This window comes from Oryctolagus cuniculus, chromosome X (assembly GCF_051225735.1).
Source record: "Oryctolagus cuniculus isolate XC-2025 breed Fujian yellow rabbit chromosome X, ASM5122573v1, whole genome shotgun sequence".
NCBI lineage: Eukaryota > Metazoa > Chordata > Mammalia > Lagomorpha > Leporidae > Oryctolagus > Oryctolagus cuniculus.
The window spans coordinates 63923887-63946414 of record NC_142888.1 but is presented as its reverse complement, the minus strand read 5'-3'; the positions used below and the strand labels follow the sequence as shown (position 1 = coordinate 63946414).

Here is a 22528-nt window from a genome sequence, read left to right as displayed (position 1 = left end):
CTAATCAATAATGCTTCTCCTTGATCACTTGAAAATAGGGAATATCTTAACTATAATCATTACTTTCTTCTTTAAATATTTCAGTGACTTTCTCAACCAATAAGTTTATTTTAATTTTTGAATCTATAGTGAATTAGTTCTATTTGTTTAATAACAGGATATTTCTTTATCTAGCATTGGTTTACTGAGAGTGGAGACCATGCCTTTCACATGCTTAAATCTGTATATATATCTGACTCCATTCTGTCATGCTTGATATAATTTTTTGAATTTGCCTTTTTATAATATGGTAAGAATATAATATCAAAAGACTGCTACTTCAGAAAGGATGTGTGTCCTTTTTTTTGTCAAGAAAAAGCAGACAGTCTTATTTCTAATATCTGTTTAGTGCACCACTTGAAAAATAATACCAGCTGGTTAAAGAGGGGGCTGGGAATTTAGATTAAGAAAAAGCTATATAAAACTCTCTCTACTTAATGGCAATTTATTTTATTGTGAATTAAATAAATTTGCATTATTTTAAGCCCATGGCATTTAGTTTTCTCTGATGATTAAATAAGTTTTGACAATCACATTGGATGCAGTAATGCTGCCTTTTCCACTTAAATTATTCTTTTCCATTGTGGCATAAACTGTATGTTCAGCCCTCTTTCAGTGCTTGGCTTCTGAGAAATGCCATTGTTCTTCCACTCTTTTTTTTTTAATTTTACCTTTTCCTTTCTGATCCTTTTTATCACTTTCAAAAGATGAGCAGGCCGGCGCGCCGCAGCACAATAGGCTAATCCTCCGCCTAGCGGCGCCGGCACACCGGGTTCTAGTCCCGGTCAGGGCACCAGATTCTGTCCCGGTTGCCCCTTTTCCAGGCCAGCTCTCTGCTGTGGCCAGGGAGTGCAGTGGAGGATGGCCCAAGTGCTTGGGCGCTGCACCCCATGGGAGACCAGGAGAAGCACCTGGCTCCTGCCTTCGGATCAGCGCAGTGCGCCGGCTGCAGAGCGCCAGCCGCGGTGGCCATTGGAGGGTGAACCAACGGCAAAGGAAGACCTTTCTCTCTTTCTCTCTGTCTCTCTCTCTCACTGTCCACTCTGCCTGTCAAAAAAAAAAAAAAAAAAAGATGAGCAAACACTACCCATAGGTGGCCACAAATCATCTGTGCTTTTAAAAAATTGCTTTTAAAGAAGAACCTGAGATGGGATGGTTGCAGGTGGGAGGGAGGTTATGGGGGAAAAAGACACAACAATGCAAAAGTTGTGCTTTGTAAATGTATATTTATTAAATAAAAAAAAGAACCTGATTAGAAAATACCTTTCTTGCCATACACAGTGGAGGATTTTCTTTGAAGACCTTCTCACTTTATGGCTCAAAGATCTTCCTACTACAGCTCTCAGTCTGGTCCAGGAAGCCTGTCTTTGAAACTCTCGGTTCCCTTCACTGGAGAGCTTCATTTGGTTCCTCAGAGTTTAAACAGAGTGCACATTCACAACCAACAGCTCAGTTACCAGTACTTAAATCAACATGCCTCAAATGAGTAAAAGTAGAGGACCGTGGGTGAGCAATTCCTTCTAGAGCCTTTCTTCGTGTAATTCCTTATCAGCAGTATGAGCTTGGACTAATTACTCAATCCTGATGAGCCTGCACTTTCTCTATAAAATGTTGCTGATTATAGTACCTGTTACATAGGGGTGTTGTGAAGATTGGATGAATGATATTTGGCAAATATCAGGTACTAATTGTGTTTTGAACATTTTTCTTGCATGTATTTTTAAATGTACAATGAATGGGATTCCCACAGACAGTAGACTTAACATCTTTTAAACTTTGTCTAAGTTATGGCCCATAATTGATAATTGCAGTTTAACACAAAGATATAGTCCATTGATGTATCTCTTTGATGCCAACAGCAACAACTCATAAGGCTTAGTTGTAATAGAAGAGAAAGCTTCATGGCATACACCTATATGTGTTAAGAACCCAGAACCATAACATGTTTATTTTCAGGTCCATGATTTTCTTGTTTCGTTACTTTGAGCCAGTAATTATTAATTTCTCATCTACTCCATTCCTTTTTAGTTTCTTCCATGTCCCATATCTTCTCTTTTTTTCCATCTAGAAGTGATTTCAGTGTTTTATAAGGTTATCCTAGTCTCTGTCTTAACATTTCAATTTTTGATATTTTGCCCAATTCTGTAGTTTTCTATGAGTTTTCTTCAAAAGATTTTGTCTTCATTTGGGTAAAATTATTTTTTACTGCCCAAATTCTCCTTTCTTCTTTGTGCCTTGCACTTACACATTGTCTGCCTGCCTCTTTCGTCTCCTGATATTTCTTACATGTTGTATTCATTCCGGAGTGATATGAAATTCTTGACAAGATTATTCTCCATTCTTCACATCAACACTCTACTAATTTTAGTATTTATTACATCTTATTAAATATATTTCTTTGCTTTATGGTTCTTTTAAGAAGTCCTACGTTTAGTAACCACTATCTGCTAGCCAATCCTTGTCTCTTCTATACTGAAAGAAAGAAAACAGTCATCTGCCTCTGGTTTTCCAAGAAGAGTCCAGGCTTTACATAGTTGTTTAGTTCTTACTCAGTCTCCTTAATAAAATAAGTTGTTTTATAAATATATATGTGTATATAGAGATATATGTATGATAATAAACTTTCTGATATGCCCACTGTTTACAGTATCTGATTCTTGAATCTGCTTCTGAGAAAAAGTTTGATTTAGCTAATATGTCACTTTAAAAAGTTTGCAGTCTACATTTACATATTCAAAGGGATTTTACTGTATAATTATCAATATATTCTTTCACCTACATTGTGACAGGCATATTTTTTAAGTATGACTGACTGATGGACAGATTGGGAATTGCAGAATTAATGGGCATATTTTAAATCTTTGGCAAGGCGTTGCAGTAATTACATCTGCTGAACCACTTGATACATTGCTGGAAGTAGCCCAGTAAAGCCTTATCAAGAGTTCTCCATTTTTAATGCTTTAACATACCTGATTATACGATTTACTTTAAGAGCAAGCAACATGTGAAAATGAATATGACCAGGCAAATATACGTGTCAACTGCAGAAATAATGGAGTTTTACCTCTGTGAACTATTTATTTAGTTTTTGATGTCGCTAGTCATCTTTTTCATCTTGTTAGTGGTGATGTTAAACAGATATTTAGCCTATAGATAAAACAATGGAATTAACAACCAAAACTATTTTAGTTTACCTTTTATATTCCAAAATAATTTAAATTATAATCACCAACATTTGTTTCATGGTTAATATGTCTAAATATTGTGATAAGCGTTTTATATGTTGTATCTCATTTAATCCTTATAACCATAAGTAGATAGAATGCACATATTAGATATAAAGAAATTGAGCCTCATAGAGCTTTTGTATCTATTTTAAAGTCCATGAATAATAAGTAGAGGATACAGAATTAAATCCCAAGTCTGTCTAATGTTCTTTTTACTATGCTATTATGATTTGGGGGAGGGTACAATCCTTCCTTCTCTATTTTGCTTCTGTTTCTACCTACCACATTATCTCATAGACCTTTGTTGGTTGACAGCTGCCAGTCAGTAAGATTACTTTAGCCTAACCACTTAAGATGTACAAAGACACATGCTGAAATTCCAACAAGAAAATTTGTTTTGTAATAATTAACTCATGACTTGCTACAAAAGACCTAATGGCCTCCTTTCAACTTATGGGGCAAAGTTAATTCTATTGATTAGAGACCACTTTCTAGTTCCTCTAAATAATTTTTTATATTTGTAAGGATTATGCTGATAGGAAAGTATTAATACTTGTTATATATTATGTCTCTCAAGGGGACAAACAGAAAAGATGAACTATTCTGCTTAATGCTGCATGAACAGTCTAGTCCTTTCTTTAGCTTCAAAAGCCTGACTTAACTGGTCAAATTAATTGGTCAAGGTACTTAAAATAGTTCCTAAATACGGGTATTGCTGGGTTTGTAGAACATAGATGTAATGAGTAACCAGATGAAAATTGAGGGTTATAAAGATGTAATATTATGAATGTGTATTTGATTGAATGTGATTGTGAAAAAATTAGTGTTCCCCTTTATTATTATTTTTGCCGTTAAGGAAGTTTTCTGAAACATTTTCTTTGTGCACTCCACCGTGTATGTGATGAGAATATTCCCTTACTAAGCATAAGTTGAATTCTGAGCTATGTATGTCTACTTCTAACATGTACACAAGATACATGTTAAATGGTGAGACCAAGATTACAAACAAGATTTTAACTAAAGTACTTTGTTAATGAAATTGAATCTTTTTTTTTTTTTTTTTTGACAGGCAGAGTGGACAGTGAGAGAGAGAGACAGAGAGAAAGATCTTCCTTTTGCCGTTGGTTCACCCTCCAATGGCCGCCGCGGCTGGCGCGCTGCGGCCGGCGCACCGCGCTGATCCGATGGCAGGAGCCAGGAGCCAGGTGCTTTTCCTGGTCTCCCATGGGGTGCAGGGCCCAAGCATCTGGGCCATCCTCCACTGCACTCCCTGGCCACAGCAGAGAGCTGGCCTGGAAGAGGGGCAACCGGGACAGAATCCGGCGCCCCGACCGGGACTAGAACCCGGTGTGCCGGCGCCGCTAGGCGGAGGATTAGCCTAGTGAGCCTCGGCGCCGGCCGAAATTGAATCTTAAAAATATATTATTAATGTCAATAGCAGCAATGTTACTAATAGTTAAATGTGATGGCCTTTACAATATTTTTACACTTAATGAAGGAGTAGAAGTGTTAGCTGTTATTTTATTGCTATTCTCCTGTGCTTGCATTATTACATTCAAATGACATTGTGTTGTGTTGTGTTGTGTGGCATTGCCTACTTAGTAAGAGCTAGTTTAGTTAAAAACAAATTACTTTGCCTATAAATCCAGTCAACTGGGCATACATAAAACATATCACAATGAGATCAGAGTAAATGAAAGGTAGTGGCTGTCAATGGCCAGCCACTTGCCCTGCTGAGAACCCCCACTCTTCCTTACAGATTCCTCTAATACTTGACTGGTGATGATATCAATGTGATCATCATCTTAAAAGTTATTGAAACAAAATATTTTAGTTATATTTTAGTTAACATTTAAGTAGAATTTGAAATTCTAGTTTTTCTTTATCTTCATAGGTCATCTTTTATGTTTTCTGGGAGTACATGAACCTTACTGCAGTTATCTCCAATTTTAGATATAGTTCACAAGAGTTGTGTCACAGTTTATGAATTCTAGAAACGTGCTCCTTATATTAAGTCCTTAGCATGTATTCTCAGCAGTTTACATTCAATATTTCATAAATATGACAAAAGAGGGGAAAAGATAGATGGTGTCATTATATGAGTATTGACTGCAAAGTGACTTGATAATATGTTTGTCATTTAGACAGACCACAAGCTTTTAAGGATGACAGTAGGAACTCAAATTCAGATAAGAAAATGCTGTTACTGGCTTGAACTGAACTTATATTAGTTTTTAAGAATCCTTTAACTTATAATATTAACAAGAAATGAATTAAAGCTTCAAAAAACAATTTCTCATAACACACAAAGTCTTCTGTACTAGCCACAGCATATAGATTATATGGAATTGAAGGATTTAAAAAAATCTTTTCCACGAAACACAACATAAAACCAAGATAAATACAAGGACTATTTTAAAATCTGTGGGGTTCACAGGAGAGTGATTAAGATAAGTTTATCATTTGGAATTGCAAAGTAATATCAGGGAAAACTCCATTTTCTTCCTGTGTCCAGAGAAAAATTTATTTTAACTGATCTTTTTCAAGTTATGAAAACTAACAGTTTGCAGGAGTTTCTCCAACCTTGTCATCACACTCAGCAGGTCATATAGGAGAGCACTGTGCCTTCATTACCTGTGATTTAATTCCCTATACATCTAAACTAATCTTTGAAACTCAATAATGTGATGTTCAGGTTTTAGCCACTGTGCCTTAAAGTGGCATGCAGGGAATACTTACATCTTGTAACATTTTAATTTAGAAACAAACGTACAGGGACTTTGTTTGAATTTTACATTTAGTTAGTTAAATATGTCAGCCTAATTCTTAGAAAGATGTAAGTCAGGTGCAATTTATTTGTGTAAGCCTGTGGTGAATATTTAATTCTTAACTATTAAGTATACTTTTATGCCAGGAGTTCCTATTAAATACAGAAAAAATGTATTCACTTAATTTTTGAAAGGTTTGGATCTGAGTCTAGATCGCTGGAGATGGTGTTGATAAAATTGCAGAGCTGTTTTTTTTTTTTTTAATTTGGAAGTTTTTCCTATTAGAGTGATAACGATACATTGAAGCAACAGTTCTGGAGCATATAGGCCCATCCACTAGAGTTAGCACACTTCCTGGAATCCTTTGAGTAGTGTTTATGTTTTTGTAAACAGTTTGGTTATGGAATCAGCATATTCCTTTGTTGCTTTCTGGTTACCGTTATGCTCAATGTTCCTCTTACGATCCAATTGTTATTTTTGTTCCTCCAACTCCATTCTTTTTTTAGAGCATGTTTTGGCAGCAGTAACAAGGGCTAATCGGAAGAGAAGAGCCTAGTAGTAGGAAAAGCCAGTTCAGAGGCTCTTGAGATAGGGTGAGAGTATAATAGGGTCCAATTGAAGGCAGTGCAGGTAGGAATGGAAGAAAGGCAATATAAAATCAACCTCAGAGATTTTTGCCACTTTACCTGGAAGTGAAGAGTAAAGAGATGACAGGGACACTTATTAAATTGAGAAATTTTTGAGAGCAAGGGCTCTTGTCTTTTATCTCTGTACTCTTAGTACCTGGGAATAGCACCTGACATATAGTAGACATAAAATTTTCCAGTTGAAACAATTAGTGTATGCCACTAATACATAGAGAGTACAAAGGAACAATATATGTTGCACTGAATGATGTTCAACTTAGTTTTTGATGTATTGAATTAAAAATGGTGGAGATATCTCTGTGTTTTACAATGTTTTATACAAACTGACCTCTGACTACTTGTATTCTAGACTAAGACAACTTCAAGCAACGAAGGAAATGATAAATATTTGCCCTTTCCAATATACTATTCACTAACTGTATGTAACCTTTGACCACTTGAAACATGATCAATACAACTAATGAGCTGCATTTTTCATTTTTCTCTATTTTAGTTAATCAAAATGTAAATTTAAATAATCATATGTTACTAATGGCAACTGTACTGGAGAATGCAGTGCTAGAAGCTCATCAATGAACAAATGTTGCACCTCTGATTAAACTTGACACTCCTAGCCCACTTGCCCTAGGATGTGGCTGTTCCTGGGCAATGTTTCAAAGTGAAAGAGAAGACAAACTGGTTAAAAGACCACTTCAACCTTTTCAGATGCTTAATTGTTAATCCATTTTATACCATTATCAGTTTAAATTCCTGAAATTATGCATTACTGATCTGGACCAATCAGAATAGTAGCTAAATATCCTATTTTGTGAATACATATAGGAAAAACAAAAGCAAATATGACAAAGTTTGTGGAATGTAACAGCAGGTCTGCACACACACCCTTAGTTTTCCATTCATGTTAGAATTTTAGAGCGTATTGGACCTTGAATGTGTATCAGTGCGTGTATATCCACCAAACATACATATTATTTAGAAAAAAACAATGAAGTTATTAATTGATTATGAATTTAAAAATATGTATTTTAGTGTAACCCTCAATATGCTATTTGAGCTCATCAAACTTTGCATTAATCTAGGCTTCTAGCTAACAGAGTGTTATTTGATTGATACAAGAAGCTTGATTCAGGCCATATGTTACATAGACTGCTTCCCATTTGGCTTCTTACTCTTTGTCTTATGTATGTAAGATGACTAGAAACATGATCAATTTAGATCAATATTTTCAAATAATCTGATTGATGTGTCTTATTGTAGCTACAAAAGACTCAAAGTAAGGACAGTTAATTATAAACATTTACATTTTTTCATATCCAAGCCTGTACTTTAAAAATGCTTAGATTTCATTTGAAAGGAAGAGATAGAGACAGAGTCAGATCTTCCACCCACTGGGTTCCCTCTCCAAATGCCTGCAACAGCCAGACTACTGAGGCCACAAACAGGAGCCTCGAACTTAATCTGAGTCTTTCATGTGGATGGCAGAGTCCCAAGAACTTGAGCCAGCATGAGCTGCTTCCCATTAGCAGAAAGCTGGATAGAACATGGAAGAGCCAGGACTCAAACCCAGGTTCCCTGATATGGGAAGTGGGTGTCCCAAGTGGCATGTTAATTGCTGCACCAAACACCTGCTCCCAAGCTTGTACTATTGAATTTGATAATTACTTTTTTTTAATTAAACAGGCAGAGTTAGACAGTGAGAGAGAGAGACAGAGAGAAAGGTCTTCCTTCCGTTGGTTCACCCCCAAATGGCCACTACGGCCATCGCACTGCACCGATCTGAAGCCAGGAACCAGGTGCTTCCTCCTGGTCTCCCATGCAGGTGCAGAGCCCAAGCTCCTGGGCCATCCTCCACTGCCTTCCCGGGCCACAGCAGAGAGCTGGACTGGAAGAGGAGCAACTGGGACTAGAACTTGGCGCCCATATGGGATGCCAGCGCTGCAAGCGGAGGATTAACCAAGCGAGCCACGGTGATGGCCCCTTGATAATTACTTAATATTGTTTCATAACATGTGGCTTTTAAATTTATACTTTCTAACTGATAATAGCGATTCCTACTATATAGAAACTTTAAAAGACACATTGAATGTGAGTTCAGAAAAAACACTTTTAAAATATAAAACTCTTGTGTATGATTCACTTAAACCTAGTAGTCTCAGAGATTCAAACCCACCAAAATTGTAGCTTACACATTTAAAAAGAGGGCCATTAACTTCTTTGGATAGATGATGAAGATTGATTCCTAAATTATCCTGATACCCATCATTGTGATTACAGTCAATGTTTTATTGGGTCTACTCACTCCTTCTTCACAGAAAAGTTATTAAGAAGTGAGGATCAGTAGGCTTGTACAATTGGAATGCTAAGGTTAAGAAGGATATTTGATTGTTTTTAGAACTTAATTGATGGATTTCTTTTATGTCTGTTTGAAATACTTTGGTGTTTTGTTGGGCTGATGCTAATTTGTTTGAAATATACCACAATATTTGTCACTGCCTTTCACAAAGCTGACTATAATAAGCATTCTGGTATTTGATGTTTCAGAAGATCAGAGTTTGGAGGAGTTTTAGGCAAAATTTTGGGCAATTAAAATTTCCCATAGTATTTTCCTGCTCCTTTTAAAAATATTAATGGGTATAAATGTTGCTTCCATCTCAGAAATTCCATTTTTTTAAAATTTATGTTATTTATTTGAAAGAGTTACAGGTAGAGGTACAGACAGAGAGAGAGGTCTTCCATCTGCTGGTTCACTCCAGTGGATGGAGCTGTGCCGATCTGAAGCCAGGCGCCAAGAGCTTCTTCGGGTCTCCCTCATGGGTGCAGGGGCCCAAGCACTCGGGCCATCTTCTGCTATCTCAGGCCATAGCACAGAGCTGGATCGGAAGAGAACTGGCACCCACGTGGGATGCTGGCGCTTCAGGCCAGGGCTTTAACCCGCTGTGCCACTGTGCCAGTCCCAGAAATTCCACTTTTTAAAATTATTAGGATTTCATAATTCAGAGATCTCTGCCTTCTGGCCAATAATACAATAAAGAAAAATAGCAGTAAAATTAAGCCAACCTGAAAACTTAAGATTTTAAATTAAGGCAATAAAAATTTATCACGTATTTTGTCAAATATATATTTCACCATAGTTCATCACTTCATTTTTCTTACACTTATTCTAATTTAGAATATATATTCTTGCTAAATAGGGGCTTACGAAAATATAATTCTCTCTAGCTTTCTCATTGATAAAGTTGGGATCTAACAAATTAATTGCCTACAGTCTTAATGTGGTAACTGTATAATATTATATTATTTGTTGTTAAATATGTTTATTTTGTGGCTTTAATTTCACTAAACATTGATCTAAAATGCTGATAAGAAGTTAATATAAAAAACTCTACTTGGAGCCCACATTGTCGTATAGTGGGTAGAGCCGCTGACTGTGATGCAGCATCCCATGTAGACACTGTTCGAGTTCTGATCCAGCTCCAAGCTAATGAACTAGGAAAAGCAGCAGAAGATAGCCCAAGTGATTGAGCCCCTGCCACTCAAGTGGGAGACCTGGTTGAAACTCATGGCATCTGGCTTCAACCTGGCTCAGTGCTGACCATTGCTGCCACTTAGGGAGTAAACCAGCAGGTAGAAGACGCTTTTCTCTGTGTCTCTCCTTCTCTCTCTGTAAATCTGACTTTCCAACAAATAAATAAATCATTAAAAAAGTTCAACTCATTTTTTAAATTCTTGAGGATTTTCTGCGTTTTCCACATTATCTTTATATATATATATATATATATATATATATATATATATATATAACGGCATTGAGTAAGGTTTATACTTACTATTAAGTTTCAAGTAGGAGAGATTAAATAAAGCTTCTCTGTTTTCCCAAACCCACTACCTGCTGGGCCTCTTTGATATTCATTATTAAGAATGCTATCCAGTTCCTCCCCTCTTTATTGGAAGAAATTGCTCCTAGAGTTAGTTTGGTCTAGTTTAGTGGACAGTACCTATTCTAGGAATATGAGCTGATTTATGTTCCTGTAAAATTCATATATGAATCCCTAACCCTCAGTTACTTGGGAATATTTGGAGGGTGATTAAGGAGGGTGATTAAGTTAAAATGTAGCCCTCATAAGAAAAGAGAATTTGAATACACAAAGAGATATGAACTTTCACAGGGCAAAGACCAAGGGTTCAGAGAAAACAAGTCTGCCAAAACCTTGATCTCTTGGATTACTAACCCCAAGAACTGTGACAAAATACATTTTGGTTTTTGGCAACCCTGTATATGGCATTTTCTTATGGAAACCCTAGCAAAATGATACAGTAAGAGATATATTAGCTGGTAGGTCAGTAGATACAAAGGACAAAAATGTAAATACCCAAGTCTTTTTTTAAAGGCTGCCTTTAGGATAGATTAGTGAAAGTACTTTGCTGTCTTTAATGGCAGTGGATACTATTCATTGTCAGAAAAGTCAATAGGATGATGCAAAGTTAGGGCCACCAAACGCTCTATATTGAGTCATAAGTCAGTTTCCATACACTTAAAAATAATTTTAGGTCAACAAAGATAAATATCCAGAGCATGAATACTTCCTAGTCCAAATATCAAATAGCTATAGCGTCCTTGGTCATTTGCTTCGTATACATACCTTTAGAGAGTAGGATAATTAAATTTATAATTTTAATTCTTTTATTATTTTAGAAGGGGAGAGAGAGAGAGAGAGAGGGAGAGAACCCCCATCTTTTGGTTCATTCCCCAAATGCCCACAACAGTTGGGGAGCTGAAGCCAGGATCTGGGCACCCAATTCAGGCTTCCTATGTGTGTGACCTGGACTCAACTAATTGAGCCATCGCTGTTGCCTCCCAGGATCTGTATTAGTAGGGAATTGGAATTGGAGGCTGGAGCTGGACTAGAACACAGGCACTCTGATATAGAATGTATGCATCCTAACAGGCCAAATGCCCACCTCAAGAACAGAATCTTATATGTTTTCTCAGTGAAGATGGAAACAGGATAAAACCACATTTGCTCTTTCATTAGCACAGCAGTTTAAAAAGATGAGAGTTGTAAAAAGTTCATCCAAAATTCTCATGAAAGTACACACAGAAACACTTTAGAATCCTTTAATGAGGTTTTTAAAATATCGTGATTCAGTTTTGTTTGGCATGTATTATGTATAAAACATTAGACTAATGCTTAATGTTCCATTTAATATTGAATGTGGACTAAAAGGTTTTCAATTTATAAAACAAAAATTGACATGGTCTTAGCTCTAGTATTGCTATATGCTGTGCTGCCCTGATAGTGCAATACCATTTTAATATCATATGCTATAGTTTAATGTCTTCCAAACATACCTTTACTTGTCAATGTTTTGCTCATCATTTTACAAATTGTAGTTCTATAATGGTGAGGTAATTCATTTCTTGAACATACTGCTAATATGATAGAGTGGTTCCGTTTTTGCTCAGCAATTGATCCTTCAAATTTTTGCATTTTATGGTATTAATCATGTTTCTTGGGGCAGTGTTACTATAAAGAATTCTCAGTGTTGTAATGTAGTTACTTTCATCATTCACTAATATTCTACCCCTTCCCCACCATCTCTCTTTATTATAGCATAACAATGTCTTATTGATTTTAATTGGAATTTCAAAGTTGTGAATGTTAAATTATGTCAATGCACCAACCATAAATTACTTCTCTGTTCACAGGCAGTGACTGTACAACAGTATGTATCGGGATAAAAAGAGAACAATTTATGTAATCACAGGAGTTTTGCATGTTCTCAATGAACATACCAAACCTCAACATGATCAAGGGAATAATTTCTGGTCCATTAAGCCAAATTAAATCAAATTTCCTATTCTTAACTTGTTAACTGAATGCTTATAACAGGAGCTGTACATCTAGCTAGATATTTCTCCCCTCATTTAATTGGAAAAATCTTTGTCCATACAAATAGGGCTAGGTACCCCTTAGCCTTTACATACTAGTGGGGATCCTGATGTTTCCTTATCTGAACTCACTTAGCTTGAGACTGAAGACTTCCACTTTTGCATTAGAGATTAATGTTTGCTGTAAAGGAGCTTGAAAGAGTCCTGAAGAAGAGGTAGATTCCCAGTCCTGAGAGAAGAGTGGATGAGGGGATGGGACCCAGCATTGTGGCACAGAAGTTTGAACCACCACTTGCAACACTGGCATCCCATATCAAATAACCAGTTTGAGTATTCTCTGCTCCATTTCTGATCCAGCTCGCTGATAATGCACTTGAGAAAGCAGCAGAAGATGGCCCAAATTCTTAGGTCCCTGCTTCACATGTTGGAGACCCGGATAAAGTTTATGGCTTCTGGCTTCAGCTTGGAGAAGCCCTGGGGAGTGAACAAGCGGTCAACCATCTGGGGAATGAATGAGCAGATGGAAATCTCTCTCTCTCTCTCTCTCCCCCCTCCCTCTCTCTCTCTCCCCCTCTCTCTCCCTCTCCCTCCCTCTCCCTCTCCCTCTCCCTCCCTCTCCCTCTCCCTCCCTCTCCCTCTCCCTCCCTCTCCCTCTCTCTCTCCCTCCCTCTCCCTCTCTCTCTCTCTCTCTCTCCCTCTCCCTCTCCCTCTCCCTCTCCCTCTCCGTCACTTTGCTCTTAAAATTAAATAAATAAATAATTGTTCTTAAAAGAGTGAATAAATGAGTGGAAATTTTAAAAAATTCTCTCAGAGATGCTAGACATTAGTTTGCATAAATACATTTAAAATCTTGTGTGAACTACTATTTTTGCCTAAAAACATTTCCCTAAAAAATCTACTATTCTAAAAATGGCTTTTGGAAATGTGGTGTTTGAAAACAAACATATAAAAAATTTTCCCCCATTGACCCAGAATTCCCATTGCAGGGGATTGATCGATTTTAAGGAATAATTTAATGAATATTTTTGTGATGATATAATTTGTAATAGTGACAAATCTGAATAAAACATATGCCCAACATTTATTTTTAAAATATTTGTTTTATTTATTTGAAAGACAGAGTTACAGAGAGAGGGAGAGAGAGATAGAGAGATCTTCCATCTGTTGGTTCACTCCCCAAATGGCTGGGGCTGGGCCAGGCTGAATCCAGGAGCCTATAATTCCACCTAAATCTCCCTTGTGGGTGGCTGGGGCCCAAGTACTTGTGTCATCTACTACTGCGTTCCCAGGCATGTTATCGAGGGAGATGGATCAGAAGTTGGAACAGTTGGAACCTGAATGGGCACTCATGTGGGATGTGGGCATCACAGGTGGTGGCTTAATGCACTGTATTATAACACTGGGTTGAAAGTTCAGCATTTAATAAATTATAATAATTAACTCAATAGACCACTATGTAGCCATTATGCTTTTCAATTGTGACACTGGAAGGAAACATGGAGCATTTACAATGTGAAAATGGGCATCTATAAGAACAAAGACTGAGAGAGAACTAAAAGAAGTGAAAATAAATACAATGTTGAATGTTGTGAACAAGAGTACATTGATTTTTCCTACTTTTTTAAAAGCAATAAATGTATATATTTTATAGAGTACCCAAGTATCCCAGATCTAAAGCAAACATAAATAGGATCAGAAATTTAGGTAGTAGATAGAATAGTGTCACTTAGCTGAAGATGCTAATGTCACAGTTTGCATGGGATTGTGACATTAACATGGTAAGAACCACTCAGCCCTGAAACACATCAAGCAAATAGGTGGTGGAACTGTGCATGCAACCATTTTGTTTTCTAAAACCAAGCTACCTACTGTTGCAATGATTGGAATTCTATGCATTACACTTTTGTTGTATTATTATTATTAATTTATTCAAGAGGTGAAAGATGGAGGAAGGGATTGAAGGAAGGAGGAAGAGACCAAAGGAGAGACAAAAGGGAAGGAGAGGATAGGGGAGAGGGAGGAGGAGAGGGAGAATATGCTTCTTTCTGCCAGTTCACTCCCCAAATGCCTACCGCAGCTGAATTAAAGTCAGAAGCCAAGAATTCCATCCGGGTCTCCCATGTAGGTGGCAAGAACCAAATTATTTGAGCCATTACTGCTACTTCCTAGTGTCTGGATTTTCAGGAAGCTGGAATCAACATCCAGAGCTAGCTATTCTGATATGGGATGCAGGTGTCTTAACCAGCATCTTAACTGCTAGGCCAAACACCCACCTGCACCCCACCCATCTGTTTAAAATAGTCACCTTAAAAGAATACCTTGGCAATCATTCTTTGGTTAGTGTCTATATGGTTTTAAGCCATAGTATGGTGTATGCTAAGTGACAGATGAAACAGATGTATCACTGTAGATCATGATAATATAGTAACTTGCATTTGTGCACACCTTAGTTCACTCTCTAGCGTGGATGACAAAAACAAAACAAGATTTCAAATTGGAAACCATGTTTTCATCTTTTATCCAGCTTATATTTTTCTTTAAGATTTATTTATTTGTAAGGCAGAGTTACAGAGACCGAGGGCTAGACTGAAACTGGGTGCCTGGAACTCCATCCGGGTTTCGCACGTCCATGTGGATGCAGGGTACCAAGGACTGGGGGCATCTTCTGCTGCTTTCCCATACACATTAGCAGGGTGCTGGATTAGAAAAGGAGCAGCAGAAATGTCAATGTTGCAGGTTGTGGCTTACCAGCTGCACCACAACGCTGGTCCCCCAGCTTATTTTATTCAAAAGCCTGCTGTGTATGAGTAGATTTGCTTCCTTGAGGGCTGTATCTTAGAAGAAAATAAGTGATCATTCTGTTTCTCATCATGCATTTTCACATGTTATCATGCTCTTAATATGTGAGTTTGTTGGTTTTGAAGGAACAACATCTGTTCTTCTTTAAACTAAAAAGTGTCAGTAAAATACAGACTATGCATGTTAGAGTTTTGGTTGTAGTATTTAATGGCCTTCAACATATAAATGCTTCAAAAGCTATTCATTGTGATTGCAGGTTTGTTGACACTACTGAGTCGAAGGCCTATATCATTAGTTGGAATGCTTTAGCGTTCTCAGAAGTAGCTTAAATAAGCTAGAATACTGAAAGACTTTGAAATATTCATAAAAATGAGATACCATGTTCAATAAAAATTTTCTAAGAGGTAATATTAATGGTTACAACCATAAACAAAGAGAATTGAAGAAACTTTCTCACAAAAAGTAGATAAATTGCTGTCTGATCATATGAATATTTTTCAGGTGGAAGTGAATCTTCCTGGGATAAAGAAAAGATGCAGTCTCCTCTTGCTGCTCCTGGAACCCAGCATGGAATTGCACATGCAACTCTGGCTGGTCAGCCAGGCCTTGGGGGTGCTCCTACCCTCAATCCACTGCAGCAGAACCACCTGCTAACCAATAGTAAGTATACTGTTCTCCTCAGAGTGGGCATGCTAAAAAATTGTCTTCTAAGACATGGAAGATGCCTCAGATTGGCCAGGCCTGGTTTATTAAATAATAAAGTTTGAAATTTTCAAATCAAAAGGGGTGGGTCAAGAGGGACTCATTTAAAAGTGTGTAATTTATAGCGTGGAGGTAGCTTGTGATACCATGAAGCAGAGTAGAGGTATACAGGAGGGTGGGTAACCAAGGAGTTAAGAATGTTGGCTAGATTCATTTAAACTTGGGTTTCAATTCCTCATCTTTTGATTTAGTTTCATATCCCTGTTTGACCTTAGAGAAATCATTTAACTTTTCCAAGTCTTGCTTTCTAGAGTTGCAAAGTAGGGATTAAAATTTCACATACTGAAGATTATTGTAAGGGCTAAAAACAATGAAGGAAAATCTATTAACAGTGAATTACAAGTGGTACTATAGAAACTATAACAATTATTGTTACATAGTAATCAAAATGCAGTCAATGCATAGACATCCATTTAGGAGATCCTTTCAGGGATTTCAAGGAATCAGAAGTCTTTCTGTAGCAAAGCGGATCTTGTATATTTTTTGACTAACATGTTTTTCTAACAAACAAGAAATATGGGACAAGAGTTCCAGTCCTCCTTTCCCTAAGGCTTTAATTCTCCCATTAGACCATAAGATTAAGGCAGCAGAAGAATTTTGAAGCATATTAATATAATGCCCGAAATCATAATGAAATTCATCATTATGAATAAATAAATTATGATGTCTTGTTTTAATAGATTTTAATATCAAGGGTAAAATGTCCCATATGACATGAAATTTTAAGCAGAGACAAATAAAATAAATTCCAGAAAATTATACAATTTATATTATGAGAAGTTAAAAAGGGATTGATTACATTAGACTTAGGTCATAAAGGAGGGCAATTTAGAGGACTTCTGATTTCTAATCTGATATGTGAAGAGCTTGGAAATCATTACTTCCATGCATGCAACAAGAAAAATAAAACAGAACCATCTGAAAATCACCAACTCTTTTTAGATCTTCCAGACATCGAGATCACACCAAAAATAGGAGAGATAGGCAGAGGATGGAGAATTACAGGAGAAATCACAGCTGGACCCTTATAGCAGCACTCGAAGGAAAATGAGTAATGTCAGGAGACTCTTTGTGGACCTGAGAGATAAAATCTCCTGAGGTCCCAGTGGTGTGGGGTCCTGATTCTTTTTTGAGTTCTACCTCTGGGAGCCCTACTAGCTTGTCAGAATGAATATCTGGGAAACTTCCCATCATGCTTCTGGCAGGGAGTAAAGAAAAGTAACCATTTGAAATATGTCCGTAGTGCTCTAATTTCTTTAACAAGTGCTTGCCCTCAAATTTAAGCTATTTTACTAGAACTTAAACTATGTGGTTTTACTAGTCTGACTGATCTGAATAAAGGGGTATACTAAATTCCTGTCTTCTCTAATCTTTGATGTGGGAGAAAGGAAAAACACAACTCCATTCCCTTTGAACCTTACTATCTCAACTAAGGTGGAAGATGAAAAAGTAGTTATAAAAATCACAGCCCAAGGACTAAGGGACTGAGATTATAGAATGCTTCTCCACTCATATTTTACAACTACCATGATAGGACTTCTGTATAATAAAAGGGGCTTGCAATTGAAAGAATTGCCATCCTCAGACCCTATTTAAAATGAGCTCCCTAGAAAGCAGCAAAAATAAGTGTGGTGAGGGTAGGGAGGAACAGAAGCAAGAGTTAGAGGAAAATTTAGCCTCTTATGCAACAGATACAACAAACTTTAAAAAGAAGAAAAGAATATAATCAGTAACTTGAGTCTACTTTAGAAAACTAAAATCATGAGAAAATTATATCCAAAGTGAAAAGAAGAGGAGAAATAATAAAGATTAGTGCAGAAATCAATGAGATTGAAAACAACAAATTAGGTAATCATTGAAAACAAAAGTTGTTTCTTTGCAAGATCAATGAAATTCTATCTAGGCTAACCAAGAAAAAGAAAGAAGACAGAATATTATCAGAAATAAAATGATCATCATTATTGATATCACATATATTAAAATGATAATAGAGAAAAACCATGAATAGTTGCCCCCAAATATGATAACCTACTTAGATGGGCCAATTTCTAGAAAGATAGAACCTATGAATACTAATTCAAGAAGAAATATATAAACTGTAAAATCATATAAATGTAATATATATGAGTAAAATTGGCATTTTGATATTTTGATTATTATTTATAGCCCTTGTCCCTATCCTTGAGGAAAACTGGCTTTTCTATTTAGTATGTATTGAATTATTTAGTAGGAAGGTTAAGCTTGTGATTATAAAGAAAATTCAAAGTATGTCACTGTAAAAATTAAAAAGAAGAAAAGAAGAAAGAGGGAGAGTAGAAGTGAGTAAGGGAGGGGGATATGGTGGGAAGTATCATTATGCTCTTAAAAGTGTAAATGAAATACCAAACAAGCACGTTCTTGAAAAAATTAAAGGGAAAAAAGAAAGGAATGAAAGAGTGGGAGGGTTTGAGGGAGGGAGGAAAGTGAGAAGCAAGTATGGTTATCTTTTTAGAATTGAGTCTATGAAATATGCTCTCTTTATATTAATAAAAATTTTAAAAACAAAAACTACAAAAAGCAATTTAATCTGTAATTAGTAATTTTTGAAAACAGCTCAAGGCCAAGATGGATTCATGGGTTAATTCTACCAAACATTATGGAATAAATTATGCCAATTATCTACAATGTCTTCCTAAAGATAGAAACAGGAGAGTTTCTTGCTCATTTTCAAGATCAGCATTACCCAAATGGTAAAACTACATAAAGACATCACAAGTAAAGGAAGCTATATACTGATATCTTTCATGAACATCATGGAACAAAATAATCCTCAACAAAATATTGAAAATTTGAAATCAATAATACATAAAAATTACATAGCATAATTAAGTAGGATTTATTCCAGGTATACAAGACTGACTCAACCTCAAAATTAAACTGATGTAATCTGTCAATCAGCAATATAAAGAAGAAAGACAATATGATTCTCACAATAACTTCAGAAAAAGCATCTAAGATACTACACATATTCATGATGAAAACCCTTAGAAGAATAGGAATATAGGGGAACTGCTTCATGTTGATAAAGAACATCTACAAAAACTTGGTGCTAACATTGTACTTAATGGTGAGAAATTATATGCTTTTCCCCTAACATCAAGAATAAGGAAAGGATGGCCCCTCTCATCACTTCTATTCATCATTGTGTTGGAACTCCTAGTCAATACAATATGGCAATGCTTGGAAATAAATGTTATATAAATTGAGAAAGATGAGTTGTGTTTGTTCAAAAATTATATAGCACTCGGCTGGCACCCCGTCTCACTTGGCTAATCTTCTGCCTGAGGTGCCGGCACACCGGGTTCTAGTCCCGGTCGGGGTGCCGGTTCTGTCCGGGTTGCTCCTTTTCCAGTCCAGCTCTCTGCTGTGGCCCGGGAGTGCAGTGGAGGATGGCCCAAGTGCTTGGGCCCTGCACCTGCATGGGAAACCAGGAGGAAGCACTTGGCTAGTGGCTTCAGATCGGCGCAGCGCCGGCGGCCATAGCAGCTATTTGGGGGGTGAACCAACGGAAAAAGGAAGACCTTTCTCTTTGTCTCTCTCTCTTTCACTGTCTAACTCTGCCTGTGGAAAAAAAAAAAATTATATAGTACTCTATTTAATAAAATCCCAAAGGTTCCACAAAAAAGCTTAGTAAGAACTAGTAAGAACTAGTAAGGAATTATAGCTAGATTTCAGGATACAAAATTAATATACAATAATCAATTGGCTTACTGGATATTAGCAATGAACATGTGCAGTTTGAAATTAAAAACAACATTAGTTACATTAGTAACAAAAATGGAAATACTTAGGTATAAACCTAGTGAAATATGTGTTAGATATATAGAGAGAATACTACAAAATGTTGAAAGATATCAAGCATTATCCTAATAAGTGGAGATATTTAACATTCATGGATAGGAAGATTCAGTATAATTAAGATGTTATGAGGACTGTCCTACCTGATCTATAGATTCAAGGCAATCCAGAACAAAATCTGGAGAAGTTATTTTGTGGATATTGGCAAACTGACTCTACCATTTATATGGAAAGCGGTAGAACCCAAACAGCCAACAGAAGCAAAAAGAAAGTCATTTGACTTATATTGCCGTACTTCATGAATTATTAGACAAATTGATTAGTAGAACCTAATAGAGGGTGCAGAAATGGACCCACACAAATGTAGTTAATATTTGAAGAAGGAGAAATTCAATGGAACAATCATAGTCTTTTCAACACTGGAACAAATGGTAATCTACCTATTGACAAACTTTATGCCTGTCACAGAAATTAATTCAAAATGAGTCATGACCTAAATGTAAACTATAAAGCTCTAAAAGTACTAGAAGATAACATCAGAGAAAATCTTGGTTATCTTGGCTTGACAAGGAATTTTTAGATACAATAACAAAAGCATGATCCTTAATAGAAAACTAATAAATAGGTTTGGCTTCCCTAAAGTTAAAAATTGCTGTGTACCACATTGTTAACAAGAAGAAAAGACAATCCATAGAATGGGGAAAAATCTTCGCCAAACAGAAATATAGAAAGGAATGATTATATATATATATATATACTTACATATATATATATATAAAACATTTAAAACTCAACAGTAATATGTACAAAACTCAGTTAAAAATTGAAAAAAAAAAACCACCTAAAATGTCATACAGGAGAAGATACACAGATGGCAATAAGCATATAAAAACATGATTCAACATCATGTCATTAGGAAAATGCAAATTAAAACAAGGAGATTTCTCTATACACCCACTGAATAGTTAAAAACAACAACAAAACTCTATCAACACCAATTCCTTGCAATGATCTGGAGAAACAGGGATTTTTAATTCATTACTGTGAGAACACAAAGTGCTACAACCACTTTAGAGGACATGTTGGCCCCTTCTTAAAAGCTTTGCATAGTTTTTCCTATTCGTCGAAATGAATTTAAATCTTTCATCCACAAAAAGAGCCACAAACTAAAGTTTATAGCAACTTTATTGATAACTATTAAACATTAGAAGCAAACAATGTGTATTTTATTTGGTCACTGTATAAACTGTGGTGCATTCAAACCATGGACTCTCAAAAGATGTATCATTCTTGGGTTCTTCTTTAAATATAATTAAGTTTCTAAAAAAAAAACTACCTTAGAAATGCAATGACTTTGAACAGCCCTTGTCTGGACTGTTAAGGAACACTTTTTTCTTTCTGTTTTTTTTTTTTTGTTGTTGTTGTTGTTGTTGTTTGTTTGTTTTTTCTTTCTTTTTCTTTTTCTCCCTCATACAAAGTGTTGAACTCTTTACCTAGAATAGAGTTAATCTTCTGTGTATAAAGTTAAAGAAAATAGATCTTAGTAAAAAACAAGACTAGGAACAAGAGGGGAAAGAGGAAGAGGGGTAGGAATGTGGGTGGGAGGGTGGGTACCATGGGAAGAATCACTATATTCCTAAAGTTGTATTTATGAAATGCATGCAAATAAATAAAAATTAATTAATTTAAAAAACAAGACAAATGAGCTATCAAACCTTGAATAGACTTAGGAGATCCTTAAGCACATATAGCTAAGTGAAAAATGCCTGTCTGAAAAGCCTAAATAGTGTATGGTTACAACTGTAACACATTAAGGGAAAGCAAATCTATAGAGCTAGTGAAAAAAAAAATTAGTGTTTGCCAGAATTTAGAGGGTGAGGAGAGATGAATACATATAGTACAGAGGATTTTTAACACAGTGAAATCATTCTGTGTGATCCTATAATGGTGCATACATGATATGCACTTATACAAACCCACAGCTGTGTATATACAACAGAAAAAGTGAGCTCTAAACTACAGAGTGTAGTTAATAATAATGTAACAATATTGATTTCCAAGTATAATAATATATCACATTAATGTAGGTAATGAAATAAGGGCAATTGTGTGCTGGCCGAGTGGAGGTACAATAAAAGGAAATTCTCTATAATTTCAGTTCATTTTCTTCTGTAAACTGAAAACTGGTCTAAAAATAAAGTCTGTTAATTTTAAACAAGAGTGATCTTTTACCACAGCAAATGAATTGGGATAGAGAGGTTGATTTCAGAGAGAGGCATTGACATGAATGAAGGCTGAAGGGAATTAAATGTGTAAAGAAATGTAAATACTCTAGTTGGGCAACAGAACATACATAGGGGACTATAATAAGATATCAACATCAAAAAGATAATCTTGGATGAAATCCAGTAGCTTGAATTTTATTCCGTAGACAGTAAGAAGTTAGTGGAAGTCTTGAAATTGGGAAAAAAGGCAAAGGAAAACCAGCTAGGAAAACCAGGTATTGTTATATAAAGGATTAGTGTCTGGTAGTCACTGTTGAAATGGCAAGACATTAAG

The 22528-nt window shown here is 36.1% G+C and overlaps 1 protein-coding gene across 4 annotated transcripts in view; it reads left to right on the top strand.

The window, feature by feature from the left end:
* The window catches only part of DACH2 (dachshund family transcription factor 2), a 573911-nt gene that overhangs the window by 443987 nt on the left and 107396 nt on the right, over positions 1-22528 (top strand). For all 4 annotated transcript variants that reach the window (XM_002720253.6, XM_017349997.4, XM_017349998.4 and 1 more), the window contains one exon: positions 15872-16030. In XM_002720253.6, coding sequence (XP_002720299.2) covers positions 15872-16030 — 159 coding nt within the window. The remainder of the gene's footprint in view (positions 1-15871; positions 16031-22528) is intronic.